The sequence below is a fragment of the Aspergillus oryzae genome, chromosome 3 (genome assembly GCF_000184455.2).
Source record: "Aspergillus oryzae RIB40 DNA, chromosome 3".
In the NCBI taxonomy this organism is placed as follows: Eukaryota; Fungi; Ascomycota; class Eurotiomycetes; order Eurotiales; family Aspergillaceae; genus Aspergillus; species Aspergillus oryzae.
Window position 1 is genome coordinate 2,154,498 of NC_036437.1, and position 16,058 is coordinate 2,170,555.

The following is a 16,058-nucleotide window of genomic DNA, read 5'->3' on the forward strand; positions in this document are numbered from 1 at the left end:
GGATGGTGAGTCAAGAGCCTTCTCCTTGCCAGTACCAGTCTCATATACCTTTTGGGACCTAATATTTCAAACCTTCAAGTTTAATTATAACAGCGTGGCTTAGTCGGGCGTGATCGAGCATCCAGACCAGAGATATCCTTAAGCTAGTAAAGTCCAATACTACATGGATGTCGAACTCTGCAATACACGCCCTTATGTGGCCGCATTAAAACAGCCTGGTCCGTTCTCCGCCCTGCTCCTATCTTCCCTTGAAAAAGCTATAGATAATGAGACCTATAAGATCCGCCTTAAAATGGTCCGGAATCATCGTCGAATCGTATCTGATGTAAGGATAAAAAAGGGTCAACGGCCGGTATTTCGGCAATGTCTTCGGATTGCTCGAACTGGCTCGTCAGAATCATCGTCCAGTGTTATTGCATTCGAGGCAGAAGTTCCTTCCGTGTTTGTACTTTGACTACGTGATGCTTGCCGGCGCATCGCGTAAGAATTCACGTTTGGACCTCGCCGAATTCGACTCTCGAAGAGAGACGGATTTGTGCTTTGACTACGTGATGCCTGTCGGCGCATCGCGTAGGGATTCACGTTTGGAGCACCCCCCATTCGACTCGCGAGGACAGATGATGAAGCCCCATTTGAGGCTGGAAATTGGCGGCGCCGATTTCCGGCTACGGGAGGCCGGATAGGCTCATCATCTTCGTCATCATCATCTTCATCCTCTTCCTCTTCGCTATCTGAGATCTCGTCTAAGCTATCCAGGGAATCATCGATACAGTCGTCGGCCTGGGACATTGTTACCTCTGAGCTCAACTGGACATCATCTTGATCAGGCGGGAATCGAACTTCAGGACCCCCGACTACAGTAGATCTGTCCGAGTCTGAGTCATGACCCTGCTCGATATGTTCATCGTCGTCAATGAATGAGTCCATGTCTGTGTCGTCCAAGTAGTCGTCAGTCGATTCTTCAGTTTCATGAGCAGTTGAATTCGCTTCATCAAAGAGGCTATTGCGCGCAAAGACAGGGCGGTGTGAGGGGGGAGTGTGATGATGATAATGGCGAACTAAGCTGTATATATGACGGGGAAGATCATCAACCCTCCCCTCGATAGAAACCCCATTATAGAAACCGTTCCAATCGACGTCGTCCAATTCGCCGAATCCATCTTCGAATTCGTCATCCATGTAATCTGTCATCTCAGAATTCTCCTCTGAATCGGTTGAAATTGAACCGGTCGAATCGGAATCTGATATATCTGATGTATCTGTCACCGACTCTTCATCCTGTCGGTATCCGCACTGTGCGCAATTCGAGTCTTCTTCCAGCTCCCATGAACAGCGCGGGCAGCGAACGACATTGTCCTCCAGGTCAACGATGGGCTGTGCGGTTGGAAGTTTTTTGTTGAATGTACCCCGGAATAATCCGCCCTCTTTGGGATGTGTGTTCTTCTTATCGTTCTCCAACTTTTCAGCCTCTTCGCGCTGATGGCGCTTGTGCTCGGCCGTCGTCTCACCTTTTTCTAAAAGTTCTGCACGGCCTGTGAAAAGTTGGACGACAGCACGAACCTATAGCGCGTTAGATACAAGAGGCATTGAATGAGGGTTATATGGACCTTCAGAGTACTTACCAGGTATGCAGGGGCAGGTGGAGTTTTGACCGGAGCTCGGCAGTCGGGGCATGTTTTATTGGACCTCCCGCCAGCAAACCATGACGTTAAACACTGAAGCTCGGAGTGTTAGCACTCTGCCAAGGAGGTCGTACAAATGAGGGCCACCAACACTATAGCAAAACGTATGTCCACAGGCAAGGGTGAAGGGTTCGTACAGTGGCCTTATGCAAATGCCACATTGTAGGAGCGCGCGGATATCATCGACATGTCCCTGTAATGTTTCGGAAAGCTGGACCAGAAGAATTTTAGTGCCATTTTTTAAGAACATTTAGTATTCTGACCCACCCCCGAGACATCATCCCCAAGAGTCGCGTTTGTGTTGTTAGAACTCTTTTCGGACGCGGCTCCGGCGAGCGTTGACTTGGACATTTGCGCGAAAGTGTCGGAACGGATCCCGATAAGGAGGGGCAGCCAAAAAGACTTTTTTTGTTCTCTTTTTTCTGTCAAAATCGTTCCGCGAATTGCTCGTGGAAAAGAACTCGTGGATGTATTGGGAGAAAGAGACGTGTCACGACAGGTAGTGGCGAGATATATGGACTCGTTCTTTAAATGAGGGAGGGCGTAGCCGGCATGACGGGGGCTTCGAGTTTACTTCTGAACTGTGAGTGATAGGATGAGGTAGGCGATAAGAGACGGATGTATGAACGGCGCTTCTGAAGGTCGTTTAAGTGTTTATTCACAGTACGCTGGGTGTGAAAGTAAAGCGAAACGAAGAAGGAAAACAAGAAGTTATCACGATTGGTCTGCAGGAGTGCATGCCTTACCTTTTTTTTTCTTTTCTTTTCGGAAGCTTTTGCGCAAACCGAACAAACACTCGAGACGCTGGGTTTAAAGACTTAAAGTCCGATCGGATTCCCCACCGGAATGGAACTAAAGTTTACTCTAGTCCCTCACTAGTAAATGGAAGCCGATCAATCATATCATCATTCACTTCTCTCCTCACAGCCAACCCGGTATCTCTAGCTACGTGGTGCGCGCTTATACAATCACCAGAAGATTGCAACATATGGTTGCTGTCACCACTCCCCCTCATCCTGGGCATTCGAGTAATTAATCCGTTTTCTCTTTTTCTCCGCTACCTCCTCGCTACTCCGAGGGTGAAACTCCGTAGCCTACAGTTCGAACGTACTAAATATTCGTATATTCACGCACCTTGAATGAAACGGAAGGTTGGTAAAGAATAAAAGAAATATATATAAAAATATAAAAGGAACCAAGTAAGCTACTAATTTAGGTCCATTGTAAGTACTCCGTTGTCCATGGGAACATGATGGGTCTTCCTTATCCCCACAATAACCGCTGGCACAAACCCGCCGCGGCAGCATCAACACTGATGACCATTTCGAGAGTATATTGTTTTTCAGGCTACTGCACTTCCTCCGCTTTCTGGTTTTTGGGAGATTGCTTGGACGTAGTACAACGTGAGATCTTATTAGCGCTAAGAAGATTAGATGCGCGTAATGGTGTGATTTTATGCAAGCCCGGCGCTTCAGCCGTACTCATGTCTTTCATTTTGCCCATGCGCCTCTTGGCCTTGTCTCTGTAACCTACTCCGCTAGTTAGGCTAGCTATCTCTTGATTACAAAAGTTCGTCATTCGACAGATCATCCGATGACAAGCGAATCAGAGATTGAAAGAGTCGCTCAATATCGTCCATGGTAAGTACCCTACCACAAATTAGAGAATCAATTCCAATTAGTATGATTATTCCAATGCCAGAGTCTTCAATATTATCGGTATCTTTGAACAAGTAAGAAGAGTATAACATCGGGACTACCCAGTTAGTTATGGACTCCTAGCAGCATGACTAAAGAGATCCCTGTGCCAAGACCTTTAATTGTGGGGCCAAACTTCTCCAGGAACAAACCTAACATACTCCTAGTAGGAACCGTATCACTTTATCACCCATACTGTCCAACGCTGTCGCCTGTCTCAAACACATACAATTGACCACTTTTGGTCTCACAATCATGTCTTCCACATCAGACCAACAACCGGAATCATCCGAACAAGGCCATCCTAATTCCTGGTCAAACACCGAACGGAGATTCACTAAGTAGGTTGCCCAGCTATCTTCTACATTATCAACGCCCGAAGTACATCCTATAGATATCATTTATGTCAACATCTTTTTCATAATCATGGCTTTCATTAGTGATCGCTTTTCAGGTACTCTTCAAGTCAAGCCGCTCATATTCCCCGGGATCATGGTGCACATGTCATAAAACCTGAGGCTTGATTTTGATGCTTAAACTTTTCTTTCTGACTCATTTGAACTCTTCTTCTTTTCTCCAACTACTTTTTATGTTTTCTCCACAAACTTACTAATGACATACTCCATATTCTAGCAAGAGTGCAAGCGAGTACTATGATCCATGCCAAGATTTCGCTGATCGGAGTTTGAAATGTATGAAGCGAAACAACTTCGACAGGGAAATGTGCCACGATTACTTTCAGTGAGTATTTAACCATTCTATGCCGATAGAAGTCAATGCTATGGATCTAGGGAATGGCCTCTTCGCCTCCTATCGGCGAGCTAGTAGCCTGAATCATTCACATGTTTGCTGCCACATTTTTACTTTAGCCTGTAGCTGACTCGAGTGTGTGGCAGGGCTTACCGTGACTGCAAGAAGCAATGGGTATGTATTTATATATCTCTCAAATTAATTTGTGTTGATATCTCCCATCTATATCCAACCCTCGATGGCTTAATGGCCTAGTCCTGCCATCTCAGTAAACCTCTATTTTAGTCCTGCTTAGCTGATGATATTACAGTTGACACAGAAAAAGCTTTCCGGATAGTCCTACCGGAGCTATGCTAGCGAATGGCGCATGTTTTCTGGAGGATAATTTTCACCATATATGCATCATGGAATCGCCAGGGTGCCACACGATCAACTTCCCGGTACCTAATAGGATTTCCTTCTGGTCTACTTCAGCATCTCACTGCACGTCTCAGAGCCAGGCTGCCCTTTTCTAAGATACTGGTAAAAGACTGGGCAATTGCATGTTTCGAGCAAAAAAACATACTACTCGTTGGCACATAAGCTTCTTCTCCTATTGACGCAGCTCCCTATCTAAACATGGATCTTTATACCTTCCTTTTTCCCACTCGCTTCTATTCGGCAGAAGTGCGGATGAAAGTTCAGTTTGTTGCGATACGGTGTTTTGACGCACGTCTCAAGTCTGTATACTATTTACTATGCTGTAAGTTACCGATCCTAGGAAGAGGGATTTTTCCACTCTATATTTGTACTATAGCAATGCTTGAGCGATCACTTCCCGTAAGGACTTTAACACCTGTTAGGATCTTATCTTATCATGTTAAGATTGGTGTATACAGCGGGGGTCCAAAAGTATGTGAACCCCTCTACTTATAGGTACACAGTGGCTCTTGCCAGTTACTATGGGCTGCTAGGTACCTATAAGTATAGGGGGTCATATACTTTTGGACCCCCACTGTATAGCCTGCTAAATCCTTCATGTATGTATGTTGAGGGCAAACTCCAATTGCTGTACGCACTGACTTTATTTGAATATTACATTATTTTTTTCAAACTCACTTTTTTTTTATTTTATTTTTCTCCTTCTCCCTTGATCATACGATGTGATAAATGCAGTGCGTAAGGCAGTAGATAATAGATGATTTTATAAACTCAGCATTGGCACCCACTATATCATTGATCACCGCCTTCCACTTCACGCCCGCCGGGCCAAACTATTTTCAACTGTTTGTTCCTAAGAATTTCTTCCCCTCATTATCCCGCCGTCCTATCTTCCCCGCACATCGTGTGCTGTGCTTGGTTGCGCAGCATACGAACGCCGATCCCTTGTTGCAAAATAGGAATCCACGTTCAACCGCTACCAGGATTGATCTAGAGATAGATCTGATCCACCCTCGCTCGCCATGTCCACCAATGACGCCGTTTTTTACCGGCGCAATAAACAGATTCAAGATGCCATTGACGGGCAGAATCTGAAACAGGCCCTGCAGCTGATTGACAAGCGCATGAAGAAAGGAGAAGATACGAGATTTTTGAAGGTTAGTACCTGTGAGGCCATTTCTATTGATACATTCTGGATCTTATCGTCTAAATACCCCTGGTACTACGCATGCTCTTGAGGTTACAATCACACAGTATTACATGTTGCTAATTTAATTGTGTACTCCCCGCGTAGGCATGGAAAGCCCATATACTATATCGTCATGTGGACGAAATCCATCGACAACGTGGTATAGCGGAGACCCTCGATTTGTGCAAGGCCGAGCCACCAGCTACCGATCTCGATACTCTCGACATTCTTTATCAGACTCTGAAACGAATGGGCGACCAGGCGGAGACTATGAGGACTCTGTGGGAAAGAGCCTCGAAGGCGAAACCACAAGATTTGGATTTACAAATGAGATGGTTCACGGATGCGTTTGAAGGTGATGACTGGAAGTCAGCGCAAAAGGTCTGTAACCTGTTGAGTCCGGCTGTCGCAATAAACCGAAATCTAATTCCTTGAGGGTGAATGACAGGCCGCTATGACTCTCCAAAACAACTTCCCCAAGACGCGGAAATACTATCTCTGGGCCATTTTCCTCAGTCATCTCGTTGCTACCGATCAAGCCAGTTCGGAATCTGACCGGAAACTTTTTGGAACTCTGGCTTATCGCATGGTTTCCAAAGCTGCTGACAGTGTTCCTTCCGATCCAGTATGTCACATGTGATCTTGATCCTAGCCTTTGCAACCGTTTGTTGTGATACTTACATCTACAATAGAAAGAGTTGCTGAGCCCTCCTAGAGCTATACAAGGCCCAGAGGAGCTATTGCTACTTGTTAAAATATATGAGTCCCAGGGACGTCATGATGAGATTGTAAAAATCCTTGACAGCGAGAATCTTGGACTAAGCTCGCGAGTCATCCAGAATGACTGGTCCTTCGTTGGGGTGAAGCTCTCCAGCTTGGAAAAAGCGGAGATGTGGATGCAAGGCTTATCCTACGCGAAAGAGTTACTTGCAATCCCTACTAACGAAGCTGAGAAAAAGGCTCTCCAAGAGCGTGATGACTGGGCGGTTTGGAAACTGCTTGTTATCTCAACCCGGAACATCAATACCCAAGAGTAAGCTACTCCATCATTAGAAGAAGAATGTAGAGGCAGCACTTGAATGTACATGCTGACCATATTCAAAGGACCACTATCGAGACCCTAAAGTTCATTGGCGATTTCCTGGATGTCGTGCCCAAATCTCGCAATGCACGACTAGCTCGCCTAGACTTGATTCATTCGGGTGTTCTCGCCGGCACTTCGAAGACGGAAGACCTAGTCTCTACTTGCCAAGAATATTTCGATAATAACAAGAACAAGCTTTACTGCTTCGGCGATCTGCAGCTATACTTGGCAGCACTGGGCAAGGAAGCTGTGACTAAATTTGTGGAGTATGCCTCCAAAGGTCAAGAAGGGAATGTACGTTTCATACAATGCCCGTGCCTTCGTTTCCAAGCTGACACACTCGTGAAGGTGAAGAACGACCCTTTCAAGGGTGTGACGACGATCAATGCCCTTAAACTTGAATACTGCTACGAACTGTCAACTAACGGGACTAATGTCACTAAAATACAAGTCGAGGACTTCATCTCGCGCTGTCTCCAAGTCTATCGTGAGGTAGATCGTCCAGAACGGAGCTCAGCCCCATCCACGATCGAAAGTCAGCCTAGTGATGATTTGTGTTTGTTAGCTGCTATGAGCTTGATACGCTTCAGCGGAATATGGATTTCTGGTAACCAAGATCAAATCCCAGACACCATCCTCATCCGCGCAGCTGCTATTCTGGAGCGTCTCTTAATTGATTCTCCTCATAATTATCAAGCATTGTTACTCCTTGTGCGTATCTACTTGCGCCTCGGAGCTGGATCGCTCGCTCTCAAGGTCTTCAGCAAGCTCTCTGTCAAACAAATGCAGTTCGAAACGGTTGCTCACAACCTCTTCACCCGCCTAGCAACGATCCACCCACACTCGGCACCTCCAATTGAGGGTGCAGAGTACAAAGACTTCAACCCACAGTCTGCATTTGTTCAGGCCTTGAATTTTTATCGAACGGCCGAGGTCACGACGGTCAGGCACCGGTCGAATGGATTGGATTTGGGTAGTTACGTAAACATAGAAGGCACCATAGAGCTTCAGAGGCGCTTGAAGTATAGTGTCTGTCGCAGGATGTGGGCATTAGACGTCAGACGGATGCAAAGACTGGCCGGCGGAGATCCGATGGGTCGATATGACGAAGTTGGTAGGTGCAAGAATATTACGTACGGTGGACTCTCCGCTCACACTTACTCAACAGCAATGGATCCATCCCCCGTGACAGACCAGCGTTTATTCGATGCATTCATGAACTGTGAACCCACCAACCAGCCAACTTTCGAGGAACGGATGCGCTTGGGACCACTTCCTCGGGTACGTTATTCCCTAATTAGTGTTGAGACCGCAGGGCAAAGCTAATAAGAAATAGGAACAATGGGTGATGTGTACGAGGGTAACAGACCAGTTGTTTAGCACTCTCAAAAACATGACTGTTCAAAAGCCAGTGTCTGTTGAACCCAATCTGCCCAGTCCCAAAGATTTTGTAGGGTCGGAAGCATCTTCTGAGATGACCTCATCAGAGATTGAGAGCGCGAAGATCAATCTGAGCCTTCTCAAGGTAGCCACATTTTTGAATGGCTCGAAGTCCGTTGCCGCTGAAGAGGTCGACAGCTGCTTAACCCAGGTGGAGGAATGGCTGTGTTCCAAATCAAAGGATCTTGACATGAACGGCCCAAAGATCTCCCAGCTTGTATCAGAAACAGCAGTTCCCTTGCGGCGGCATGAAGCATCTGCTCCAACCTGGAGGTCCTTCCACGACTTGTACCTGATCATGGAGTCGCTCAAGGCGCTCTCGCTCATAACATCCATTGCATCGAAGAAAACCACCAAGGCTGCAAAACTCCCCAAGGATCGCATACAAAGATTAGCCGATTCGACGCGCCAAGTCTATGAAAGTCTTAGGGCCAATGCCCGTGCGCTAAAATCAGCTATCTCTGAGCCGGGAGTTCTCGGATCTTTGGTTGATTTGGTGGTGGGCGGCTCTGACGATGGCGAGGATGGTACGCAACTTCGGGCAGAATTGGATAAGACATTCGATACGGCAGCGGTGGAGATGTTCTGTGGCGAGTTAATGGAAAGCTGGGAAGAAGGGCTCGATGGGCTGCTGCGCGTGTCGCTGTGATAGTGGGCCAGGATATGGTTGAATTGGATCATTGACAGTGTATGACGTCTGTGTTACCAAATGACGGTGTACGCTGCAATACCAACTATATTACTTACATATTCATAGAAACTCCTACATAGATGGGTGGTATATCTATTCAAACCATCTTTACGGGGCGAGAAGTCTAGATGCATACAAGATGCAATTACTACCGTTACAAGGTAGGCACATAGCTTGTAAAATGGAATGAATACGAGGGGCTTCTTTTCCTGGCACGAGGCTGAGTTGTGGAATGTTGATCTCCTTCTGCAAGGGTACCGACTACGTTCTCTATCCCTTGGTTCCTCTACCAAGTCAGCCTGGTGCTTGTCCCACTACTACCATGGCATTCACACATACTCACCAGCTGTTCGACGGCACGAGTTTCTTGGGTTGCACTGCTACCAATAGGAGCATTCCTCTCCTGCGGTTTGTCGACTTCCAAGAAGCATAAGCAAAGCCCCTTGCCAACGGTGAAATCTCACTGTGTTACTCCATTGAAGAGGACGTTTCATCGAATCATGGGTTGCTGCAAGTAAGCGGCAGTAGTCTCCTTGCTTCCAGGGCAGATAATGTCCCCCACGCTATCACGGTTGCTTCTATTCTTACTATGCTGACGTCCCATTTACAATACTAGAATTCGGCGCAAGCATTTGATCAACCTCTATGACTAACTCCCATATCCATGTCCGGCATCTTTTCTCTTTCCTCTCTTTCCCTATTCTTTCTTTCATCCTTGGGTGGCAGGCTACAGGTCTCCAATGTCTGATTTAGACCCGTAACTTGCCGCCATAATTGACTCGGTTTATTAACCATCAAAATCCAGGCTCAGACATGAATCCTACCTATGATCACAAACATTCGCCGCAGCGGTGGGATGTCATTACCGAGGTATTATGCCTCTCAATTAGTACCTGTTGTGTCTGTATGCGCATGTACACAAAGCTATTGATCACCAAAGCTCCGGGGTGGGAAGATTGTACGTATACCAAGGCAAGGCTTCAAAGAGATCGGTGTTCACTAACAGTGACCTGTAGTTACTTGTTTCTTTGCCTGGGTATGTGTCTCAATACGTGTTCTACGAACGCTTGCTCTCGGAGAACCACCTGCTTACGAGAGACGGTAGTTGGGATTAATAGTCTATGCTGTCATGACTTTTGAGACAGGCAAGCATGGCAGTGGCCTCCATCGGTGGGAAGTATCCCCATCAGATCTCCGTGAGTTCTTGAAGGTAAGTAGTTATCTCATAACAATAAGGACCCAGCCTATTGATAACCATTAGCTAGCAAACGCATGCCAAATCATATATGGGCCGATCATCTTCATCACCAAGTTATCCATACTTCTTCTATTTCTCCGCGTATTCGCACCATCTTTCAGAGGCACCACCTACTTCTTGATTCAGCTGCTCATTTGGCTTAATTTTCTGTTCTACTTTGCCGACACAATCCTCAAGATCTTCGAATGCACACCACGATCCAAGATCTGGGATGAGCATGTGCCAGGGCACTGCATCAATATCAACGGCCCCATCCTAGCTGCTTCGATCTTCAACGTAGTGTCCGATTTTTTAATTCTCTTACTGCCAATTGTCTGTGTATGGCGCCTGCAAATGACCTTCAAGAAGAAGATATGTACTTCTGCCGTCTTCGTTGCAGGTATCTTGTAAGACCCTCGTCCCATCACTGAAACGCACCCCAAATGACTGACAGAGCGGGTACTGCTGAGCAAACAGCGGTTGCATATCAAGCGTCATGCGCCTTGTAGTCAGTATCCCAAATAGCACGGCCACCGACAACACATTTGTCTGGTTTCCAGAGTTCTTATGGACGTAAGTGTAGATTAGGGCTACATCCCGTACTCACTACTAATACCGATAAAAGTGCCGCCGAAATCACTTCAGGGATCATAGCAAGTTGTTTGCCGGCATTACCTACTTTCCTGCGACATTTCTTCCAGAAAACAAGATATTTCTTCTCGGAACCAGTCATGACTAGTTCCGGCTCTAGTTATATTGCTTCAAAGAAAACGGTAGAGGCAAAGCGTTTTCCAGCTCAACACCGCCGGAATGTTAGCCTTACGGATTTACTTCCGGGGGATAATTTGGAGATGCTAAGCCGTGGCAATCGCAGCGGGAAGACATATGAAACTACGTGCTATACCACGGTCGAAGCCAGCCCTGTAGAAAAGGGCCGTGACGACCATTCCAAGGTTGGAGACAGTCCAAATCGAGGGATATTGAAGACCGTTGAGGTGGATGTGGAATCAGGGCCAGAGCAAACTGGTCGGAAGAAATAGCTGCGTAAAGAGTTAATGTGAGAAAATAGCTAAATGGACCATGAATCAATCATGACGATCAAGTACCTAAGAGACGATAGGATGTAACCCTTATCGGAGCCTTATGGTATGGTGATAAACACCTCAGGCATCAACACCCGCTCATGGAGCCAGGCAAAAGAGGACGCTAACCCAGACCGGGAACAAGCCCTAAGCAAAGCCCTAACACTCGCTACGCACTGCCGTCTGAGCCAACCAAAACCGTGCAAAGTCCATCGCGCTTCTATCCGCACCGAGACGCCCATCGACTTCGACACCCTCACCAACCACGTCGCCAAACCAGTCCAACCGTCGAGATGGCCCAGGAACGCTCCGGAATTGTGGTCGGTCTGAACAAGGGCCATGTGGGTTCCCCTATCCGTGCTATATTTGATTTGAACGGGTTTCAGTTGTCGAGTGGATGTTGAATGGCTGGATATTGCTGGGGAACGGGAGAAAAGTTCGATTATGCAAGACGGATGTGCGAGACAAGAAAAGAGGGGAAAATCAGGAAGATCAAGCGACATGGGAAATTTTTACGTGATTCGGGAGAATACAGCATTCAGCAACCACTCGATAATCTGAGAAAGACCGACGACATGCGGAGGAAGACAAGAAAATAAAACTAACGGATATTCTTCGTTATAGAAAACCACCCCCCTCAACACCCCCAAGACCCGTGTCAGCCGCACCAAGGGCCAGTCCTCCCGCCGTACTGCCTTTGTTCGTGACATCGCTCGTGAGGTTGTCGGTCTTGCCCCCTATGAGCGCCGTATCATCGAACTCCTGAGAAACACTCAGGACAAGCGTGCTCGTAAGCTCGCCAAGAAGAGGGTACGTTCGATTCGTCATCATGCTTTGAATTTGGCAGACATTGCTGGGGCCGCTCTGGTTTTGGTCGGATACTCTCGGAAGTTATCATCGGTTGATCCTGGGGTCGATTATGGTGTACTATCGAAATTACACTGAGCCAGAGCGGAAGGAACCTGGGGCAATCTTGGGATTATCGTCTGGAACAAAAAGGCTAACGCTCGACTACAGCTCGGTACCTTCGGCCGTGGAAAGAGAAAGGTTGAGGACATGCAGCGCGTCATCGCTGAGTCCCGTCGTGTCACTGGTCACTAAATTCGTTTCCATTCAATCCAATAAAGCTTTCTCCTATTAGCCAAAGAAAAGAATGAGATAACGAAACGATGAAGTGAGTCTTGGTGGCCGATCACATGGAGTGTGGGGGAGGTTCTGTCCATACGGGGAAGGGGGAAATGACAACCCGACCTACCTTCTTTGCTTCTATCTCTCCTGGGATATAGGAATGGAGGCAAGGGACATAATTCCATAGGCGTGGACAATTGGACAAAAAAACATAAATGGATCTCTGATTCTAATGCAATACCACTGGGACTTGGTTTCTTTTACCTTCAATCTTCTTCGGAATATTCTTTAGACTGGGTTTATGTAGGTCTAATGACCACCGGTCGGTCACTATGTGTGATTACGTTGGTAGCATCTGGCTGGGTTATCTTGTAGACTGGTGTTCAAGGATGTATCTGAACATGATATATACTTCTTTGCAGAGCTCGACGGTGACGCGGTCAATGCGTGGAATCTACGTTTGGCTACAGGACATCAGGACCATTATAACATTACTCATAATCGTAAGTTAGAAGACGTAACTTGAAGGTAACACCTAAGGTACCAACATATTAATCTTATCTATTTCTTCCCGGGTAGTTTCAACCACTTGGGCAGGCTTCCTGGTTTGCGCCCGCTTGACTTCTCTCCTTGACGATCAGATCCCGACTTCGGCTGCACCGTCTCCTCAGAGGTGTCCATTACATTGGCTGGTTGTTCAACCTTAAGTTCCTTCGCCTGTGTTCGTAGCTCCGGTCTCAGTAGGTCTCTCTGGCTTTGCCGAGCAGCTTGGGAAGCGGTTGCGTCCCAGGAGAAATTGACAAGGGTTCGGCCTACCATACCGAGGTCTTTGATCAGTAAAGTCTGATCGGAATCCGGGATCACGTTATGTAGTTTCTTTCCACTCTGGCCACCACCGGGGAAAGTTGTGATGGTAAACTTTTCTCCGACGAAAGGACCCGCCAAGCAATTCCTTACAAAACTGTAGAGTGATTTGCCAGTATCTTGTTGCCCGAATTTCGCCACAATCTGACTCTGATCCGGCAATCGGACTTTGACGTCCACCTCCTTGACAGCTGCAAGCTTTTCCTCCTCTGCCGCGGCTTTAGCGGCAATCTCTGCATCAGATAGGAGGCGTTTATTCTGGGATGCCGCGTTGAGCCGACGTTGGTGCGCCTGCGCATGATCTACTGAGGGTACGTAGTCACTTTCATTATAGGCGGTCTTTGCGGACTGTGGCGTATCGCTAGACGGAGGAGCAAAAACCGCTACTTGTCGAGAGGAAACAGTCGTTGCAGGTTCAAAAGGTTCGGCAGGAGCAGATGGAGGGATTTGATTTCGAGGTTGTTCAGGCAAAACAGGTGCAGAGAGTGGTGCATCTGATGTGAATTTTGGTGGCTCTTGTTCTTGTTGACTGGGTCCATCCACTGTCTGCTTCTGTTCTGCTGGAGTAGACGACTCCTGTGACGGGGGGTTCGTGTCGTCGGATGACTTGAAGTATTCTTGGATCTTGCTCATAGCAACTTCTAATGGGTCCTCCGTCCGCCGAAAACTCAGCCTCAATAACACGTTTCCGCTGTTGAATCCTAGTTGGGCTAGCGACTTCTGTAAATCGGTGAATGTGGAAAGCTCCCGTTCCAGAATTTGGATCACCGGCGTCTCGTAGAACAACCGCCCTGATCCATTATCTCCGTTTCCAGTAACGGGAGCCCCTCGCGCTGTGAGGTTCCGGATCGACGCATTCCCAGCAACTCCAGCTTCAAATTTACGCAATATGAACCATAACGATGTTGTACTTGGGAATTTGTCCAAAAGACGGCCATTTGGCGCCCCACGGGCTTCTGATTCTGGTAGCTGAAGTGCGACAGTGACAACGGATGGCGACCGTGAGAGTTGGACCAGCTCCAGCTTTGCGCCAGAAATGAGCCCGGAAAGACGGAAAGATAGCGACAGGTCGACCTGTTTACCTTTGTATCTTGGAACGGAGTTAGTCCCTTGACTGAAAGCTCAGTAATGGATTTATGGAAGCAAATGCTTACTTCAGTCCATATTGGCTCGCATCTACGCCTAGTTTTGCACAAGCTTCTTGTAAAACATCAGTCAGATACTTTCCTGGCGTTGTCTTGATTGTAGCCCTTCGAGCTGTCGAGTCGAGGACTACGACATGAGCGCTCATAGTTAGAATGTTTATTTTAATATTGCGGGGTTGGTGTCAAAGTTGAGGGCGAATATGAGCGTTGTCGCCTTTCAGTTTTCTTGCCTATTTGATATTTTGCGAACATAGGTTTTAATAACAAGTAGATCGAGGCGAGAGAAAAGAATAGAAGTACACAGAAGGCGTTGATGTTCGGAGATTAGGGTAACAGACGAGGTGTAGTAAATGCGGGAAGATCAGTAGGCAGCGGGCGCATCGTCATCGGCAGAAAGCTCGGCGGCTCCACGCGTGCTGGCAGCAGTGAGCTTCAACTCAACCATCCATCAGTCCCTCTCCTTCACCACCTCACGCTTCCCCCCAACCCTCAGTCCTCCACATCCTCTTACTTCTCACCTATCGAACCCTTTCACTCCTCTAGCTTCGATTTTGTTTTTCTCCACTCTATCAAATTAATAATGGTATGTCTTGTGTACCACCCTTCTTTCCCTGATTGAGCAAGCTGACATTACCTCTAGAGTTCGCCCTTCGATATCAGTATGTCATCTTCTTCGTCTCCTGTCTGACTCGAGTTTAACATATTAATCTTTCTCTCTGCAGACGGTGGTGCCTGCGTCGCCATGGTAGGCAAGGACTGCGTTGCAATTGCCTGCGATCTCCGACTCGGCATGCAGGCCCTGACCGTCTCCAATAACTTCCCCAAGATCTTCAACTACAGCCCATCGACCTTCCTTGGCCTGACCGGCCTGGCGACCGACGTCTCGACCGTCTCAGATCTCTTCCGCTACAAGGTTAACATGTACCGCTTGCGTGAGGAACGGAACATTGCACCCCAGACCTTGGCCAACCTGGTCAGTTCATCACTGTACGAGAGGAGATTTGGACCTTTCTTCGTCAGTCCCGTCGTTGCGGGTATAAACAGCACAACTGGCAAGCCATTTATCTGTGGCTTTGATAGTATTGGATGTATCGACTTTGCAAAGGATTTCATTGTCAGCGGGACAGCTAGTGACCAGCTGTTTGGTACCTGTGAGAGCTTATGGGAGCCGGATCTGGTATGTCTTGCGCGTGTGGGACTTCGATCTTGACTATAGGTGATACTGACGGTATAGGCCCCCGAGGACTTGTTCGAAACCATCTCCCAGGCTCTCCTCAGTGCTGTTGACAGAGACGCACTCTCCGGTTGGGGTGCACAGGTGTACATCATAGAGAAAGATAAGGTGACTAAGCGGCTACTCAAGGGAAGACAAGATTAGAATAGTTATGCTGGCGCTCTTTTGTTATTTTATTCAGATCTTTAATTTCACGCTCCATTGCCACGATTGCAATATTTCCTGGTTGAAACCCGCTTTTGGCGTTCTAAGGTCTCCACCAAATGTTACATATCATCGATTAAGGCGAGTCGAAGCACAGTGAGGGCATATGAAGGACGAAAATACAGGGAATAAGAGCCTAGATCTCTGCATACTGATTCACCGTCCTAACTCTGTTGCGTTATGCTTGCAGCCTCTATCATCTACGACCCAA

At 47.4% G+C, this 16,058-nt stretch overlaps 5 protein-coding genes across 5 annotated transcripts; 4 read left to right on the forward strand and 1 right to left on the reverse strand.

Moving 5' to 3' along the window:
• Positions 1-342: 342 nt before the first annotated feature.
• Positions 343-1,843, reverse strand: AO090023000827 (uncharacterized protein; the record flags this gene model as incomplete). The annotated part of the gene is made up of 3 exons (XM_023235778.1): positions 343-1,560; positions 1,623-1,715; positions 1,820-1,843. 3 exons carry the CDS (start codon positions 1,841-1,843, stop codon positions 343-345), a joined length of 1,335 nt encoding a protein of 444 aa, XP_023090766.1.
• A 3,728-nt stretch (positions 1,844-5,571) lies between these two features.
• AO090023000828 (uncharacterized protein) lies at positions 5,572-6,173 on the forward strand (the record flags this gene model as incomplete). The annotated part of the gene is made up of 2 exons (XM_023235779.1): positions 5,572-5,706; positions 5,844-6,173. The coding sequence occupies 2 exons, from the start codon at positions 5,572-5,574 to the stop codon at positions 6,171-6,173; spliced, it is 465 nt and encodes a 154-aa protein (XP_023090767.1).
• A 151-nt stretch (positions 6,174-6,324) lies between these two features.
• AO090023000829 (MDM20/NAA25 family protein) lies at positions 6,325-8,911 on the forward strand (the record flags this gene model as incomplete). The annotated part of the gene is made up of 4 exons (XM_023235780.1): positions 6,325-6,363; positions 6,431-6,771; positions 6,843-8,103; positions 8,159-8,911. The coding sequence occupies 4 exons, from the start codon at positions 6,325-6,327 to the stop codon at positions 8,909-8,911; spliced, it is 2,394 nt and encodes a 797-aa protein (XP_023090768.1).
• Positions 8,912-11,565: 2,654 nt separating this feature from the next.
• AO090023000830 (60S ribosomal protein eL36) lies at positions 11,566-12,373 on the forward strand (the record flags this gene model as incomplete). Its single annotated transcript, XM_001821281.3, has 3 exons — positions 11,566-11,613; positions 11,897-12,082; positions 12,290-12,373. 3 exons carry the CDS (start codon positions 11,566-11,568, stop codon positions 12,371-12,373), a joined length of 318 nt encoding a protein of 105 aa, XP_001821333.1.
• Positions 12,374-14,543: 2,170 nt separating this feature from the next.
• pup3 (proteasome core particle subunit beta 3) lies at positions 14,544-15,787 on the forward strand (the record flags this gene model as incomplete). Its single annotated transcript, XM_023235781.1, has 3 exons — positions 14,544-14,556; positions 15,132-15,586; positions 15,644-15,787. 3 exons carry the CDS (start codon positions 14,544-14,546, stop codon positions 15,785-15,787), a joined length of 612 nt encoding a protein of 203 aa, XP_023090769.1.
• Positions 15,788-16,058: the final 271 nt, after the last annotated feature.